General features: G+C 35.2%; 1 protein-coding gene across 1 annotated transcript; it reads right to left on the reverse strand.

Moving 5' to 3' along the window:
• Window positions 1-2,274: 2,274 nt before the first annotated feature.
• Window positions 2,275-3,299, reverse strand: LOC112510022 (ESCRT-related protein CHMP1B). The gene has a single exon (XM_025115278.1). The coding sequence runs from the start codon at window positions 3,131-3,133 to the stop codon at window positions 2,522-2,524; it is 612 nt and encodes a 203-aa protein (XP_024971046.1). The 5' UTR covers window positions 3,134-3,299; the 3' UTR covers window positions 2,275-2,521.
• Between the last annotated feature and the right edge of the window lie 1,902 nt (window positions 3,300-5,201).

The following is a 5,201-nucleotide window of genomic DNA, read 5'->3' on the forward strand; positions in this document are numbered from 1 at the left end:
CCCTCCCCCTCTATCAGAATATTACATACATTTAGGTTGCGTTTGTTTTTTAAGAGGTGCTAAAGTCTAAATCTAGTTTCACTTCTGATTTATAAAAGGTGAAGTTGAAATCTGAATCAATAAAATTGTTTGTTTCTACGTCTGAAATTTGAATCGGTTAAAATAATGAAAAAAATATAAAAGATAAATAGTTTTTTACAAAAGTATAAAAGATAATAGTCTTTGCTAACAAATCTCTTCCAAACTCCAGAATATCAACCATTTGATAGAGAACGGAATTGTATTAAGAAGTATTAAGGGATATACATTCACCACTTAAAATTCCAGAGGACATTTAGAGTTTTTAAGCTCTTATTCTAAAAATAAAACAAACGCTCTTAATATCCAAATGTCTAAACGAATCATACTTCAAAGATATTAAGAGATAATTTTGAAAAAACATACAAACCCTTAATAAAATATTATTTACCTCCTAAAAATTTAACTTAAAGGTTTCTTGTTGGTATGAATTAATTAAAAAAAAAGTATTTCTCATGATAATCATTTTTCAAAATTTTGAGAATTTCACTCCCATGAAAGTTCTAAAAATTCCGTTGGAGCAAAAATTTTGCTCAAAATCTCCACTTTTTTGGAGATACTCAAACCCTAAAACCTTCCGCAAAATTTCCCCCCATCTACCTCGTATTCGTTCCTCGAACCATGTCAAGTCCCGTCTGTTTACCAAACAGTGAATTAAACACGAGGGAATGCGATATATTCATGATCATGGCTATGTGTTTTGATTAACATCACTTGCTTGTGTCTGTGGGTTCATCATGATCAAGCGACTTGTTAACACCCGCACATTCGACTTTGTAAGCACATTTCATACCGTCAAGTCAAACCATACGAACTCAGTATATTTCACCGAGTCTGGGAAAGATAGGAAGTATGCAGCCACAAAAAAAAAAAGCTTAATTAGGTCTCCTAACTTGCACATGCAACATTGGCAGATCCAGGAAATTAATAGAGTGGGGGCACGTTGGATGAGACTTGGGGGAGGCAAGCATATGGCCATATGGAAGGGGAAACCATGTAAGACGAGGGTAAAAATAGAAAATTTAAGCTAGTCAACAAACGTTTTTTATCTTTGACTGGGGGCTTTCCCCTGGTCCTTAAGGGCTAGATCCGCCCCTGCGGATGCAGAACACTGGCCCAGCCACTAGAATAATTCATTCAGCAAGGAGAACTCGAGATTTCACATATTCAGGTTTCATTATATCATAGATGACCGTTCAAGAAAAGATGGTACCTCTTTGGCATATAAAATATATTATATAACCGTTGGTGAGACTTGAACCCTTACCTCCAGGGAGGTTCGGATCCAACGGTGACCTGGATACCATTCAGTCAATGACCCCTTGTTGGCATCTAAATACTTGTTAACGATCTCTCCTACTTTCTTTGTAGTTCGACAGCATTAGCATAGTAATCTTTAGGTCGTGCCTCAAATTATATCAAAAGAACTCACCTATATATGCTTAGTCACTGAAAAATACCCAAATATGAAGTTATAGCAGTCACCAAAAGGCTCGGAAAACCCAAACTAGAACTTTGAATAACCAAGTATAAACTCATACAATTCTAACAACTAAAAGTTTCTTATGACCATCATCATTTGATCTATGCACCGAGTTATATACCAATTCATAGCACAAATTTAGCTTTTGCTAGTGTACAAAGGCTTAGATAAGTTGAAAGGGGCTTGGATGACAACCTAAAATATCGTAGTTACCGATTACAGATTTGCCATTTCAAAAAGAAGAAAAAAATGAATGCAAGTATGCAACAACAAAACTATAATGTAAAAGGCAAATAAGTGATCAAAGATCAAATGTTAAATTTAAACGCAGGTTATAATAAATTCTAAGACCAAAGTCACCAAGTAATAACATATGTTTTATATATATATATATATATATATATATATATACAAGTAATAACATATGTTATATATATATATAGAGAGAGAGAGAGATACACATATACATATACATATATATATATAGAGAGAGGGGGGGGGGAGGTTCAGAAAACCCCTAGAAAAATGAAAAACCGAGGAACAGTTGACCATTTCTCTGTACGATATGCACATGTACATACAAGTAACTGAAGCACTTTATTGGTCCTATGCACGTTATGTGCATACAATCCGAATGGTTACCAGGCTGCTCCTCAATTTTTCATTTTTTTTTTGTGGTTTTCAACTAAATCTGACCGTGTATATATATTCAATTCATACCAACGGAAATTACATAACCAGCTGAATCTCAGACAGTAGCATGTAGCATCATCTATGAACTCCAATACAATATGCATATATCTTGTTCAAGGCCATAACAACGTATGCAAAGGTTTCGAGCAGCAGAAAAGTAAGAAACAACACATAAGATAATCCAGTCAAATTTACATATTCAATTCGAAACTGCAGATAGTGTGACATAATCGAAACGAATAACTATAATCCATGGAAAGTTTTCAGTTACCCACGGGCTTTAAGATCTGCAAGGCGCCTAGAGAGGTCATCCTCCTCAACCTTCTCGGTATTTTTGGTTGGTACTGCGTGTCCAGCAGGTTGTGGCAATCCCACAGACACCTCCAGACCATAATCATCCGCCACTTGCTGCATCAAGTTGTTGACTTCTCCTTCAGGAGTCGAAAGAGAAGTGCTTCCAGCCATGGAACTCTCCATGAACTCCGCCTGCACCTCCATATTTACAAACTGGCGCTCAAATTGATCCATTGTCTCAGACATCTTCTGCAAGTTACCCGTAGCTAGGGTTGACTCAAGAGACTTAACGATCGATCCCATAGACTTGCTGATCGTCGTCATCTTCGCCTGTGTATCGAGCCGTGCCACGACCGCATCGAGACGTGAAGATAAACGTAGGTAATTCATCTGTTCGCTACGTTTACGGATCGCGTTTTCAGCATAGATTCTTGCTCCATCCATATTACCTTTCTCGATCGCCTTCTTCACTTTAAGTTTCTCGGATTTCTCATCTTTCTCGCACTTCCTTGCCTGCCGTTGCAGGCTCTTGGCGGTGAACTTGAGCTCCATGATTTGGTTCATCAATTTCTCGGCTTGCCCCATAATTGCTGCAAATCTGTTGAGAACTTGAAAGAAGTTGATGAACGAATTCTTTAACTCGAATCGATCGTTGAATCGTATGTGATAATTGCTGGAATTTGAGCTAGGGTTTGAACTTTTCTTCGACTCTAGATTTGGGGGTTTTGCTTTTTGTTGAAGACGAGAACGCGTACGATATAATGTGTGGATCATGACCGTTGCTTTGTGGGTCCTTATATCACACGCTCTGATCCGTGTGGAATATTTACAAATTTAGTCCTTATAGTATTTTACATTATGCAAATTTAGTTCAAACGTTGTAATTGTTTTAATTGAAGTTTTGAATAGTCAAATTTATAAAGTTTTGGTACGTAATTTAAACATCGTTAATTTTTAGGGGTGTTAATTGTAAATGTGTTGTTTTATTCTTCAACCACAACTCTCCACCACGATCAAAAATAAAGTACGGGGCAAATTGCATTATTGTAACTTATTCTTCTTTTAGGTAATATATTTTTAAAACTTTTATTTTGATATCTAAAATATAAAGTGTTAAATATAAAAATATTTGCATAACTTGTTGAAACATTAACTGGTTATCATGCTGATGTAGTATCCAACTCAGTATTATATGCTGACGTGGTTAGTGTGACATGGATTGTTTTTAATCTAAAATTAGTTTTCAACCGGTTATCTAGGTACTTAAATGTTTAAAACTTTACATCTTAAATACCAAAATGAAAGTTTTGAAAGTACGTTACCCAAAATATGAATCAGTTCTGGTAAGTAGACCAAATAAAACAATGCAAGCAAAAGTTCCTAGATTCAATATGGGGTGAAGGAAAAGACCGACCCCTTTGGTGACTTTTGCAAGATTGAGTGTACTTTATTAATAGTATGAAGGCTGAAAGTTAAAGTACATTATTTTTTCATGCAATTTGCCCAAAAATATAAAGTGAAAACAGTTATTCAAGGAACCTTTTAATAACAAAAGTGACAACCTTTTAATTAAATAAGGACGCGTTGGAATAAATGTTATCGTATTTTCATGTCTATTATTTTGTCTTTCCTGTTCTTGATTCACTTGCAACATATAAACATTTTTATGCTCGATTTTGTTTCTTTTGGTTTCTCAAATTTTACTTTTATTGGTTTCTATTAATTCGAAATATACATACACACACATATATATATATATATAGGAGCGATCAAATAAAAATCACTCCAATTTGTAAAAACGATTCTCATCCGTCGTAATCTTATGAATTTTTTTCATGAAATTGTTTAATCTTGTGAAATTGTTTCATATAATACTTTTTTTGATGAAATTGTTTCATATATGGTTATGAAATTGTTTCATATACTACTTAATGAAATTTTAATGAAACTGTTTCATGTATTTCTCTAAAATTAAAATAATCAAGATGATAATATCCATGATTAACATTCTCTACAATAAAAATGATTAATCAATCTCTTATAATTACAAAAATATGAACAAAATGAAAAATTATGATCGGTGGAATGAGGTTTTTACGGTTTTTACAAATTGAGTGGTTTTCATTTGATCGTTCCCCTATATATATATATATATATATAGATGGTGATTTTGCCCGATTCGATGGAAAACTTGGCTCACCTGACCTGAACAGGGCCAAAGATTCCCCAATAAAATGGGTCACGGAATCGGGGATTCCCAGTAGACTCAAACCAAGGTTGGGGCCAAAGCCGAGTATTGTACCCTCCAACCCGTCCCATACCCGGTATACTAATATTCATTTAATAAATATTTGGGCTTTGGAAGTTCTGATAGTGAGCCTCTATTGCTCTTGGACTTCAAGAGTATTTGTATTAGGAAACGTGGGACTGGACATGGTCGGGGAACGGGTCTTGAGCCGGGGAACTGGGACCAAGGTTTGATCGAGGTTTAACTAGGTTTTGACTGGAGACGGGATGTTAATCCTCGTACCTACCAGGGACCGAGGCTGGAAGCTGTTACTAAAAAGCAGGGTCGGGGATTACAAAACACGCCCCATTTGCTAATACTGATTCGAGTATATATATGATATAATATAATGAGATGTAAACTTTT

This window comes from Cynara cardunculus (assembly GCF_001531365.2).
Source record: "Cynara cardunculus var. scolymus isolate 2C chromosome LG 3, CcrdV1, whole genome shotgun sequence".
In the NCBI taxonomy this organism is placed as follows: domain Eukaryota; kingdom Viridiplantae; phylum Streptophyta; class Magnoliopsida; order Asterales; family Asteraceae; genus Cynara; species Cynara cardunculus.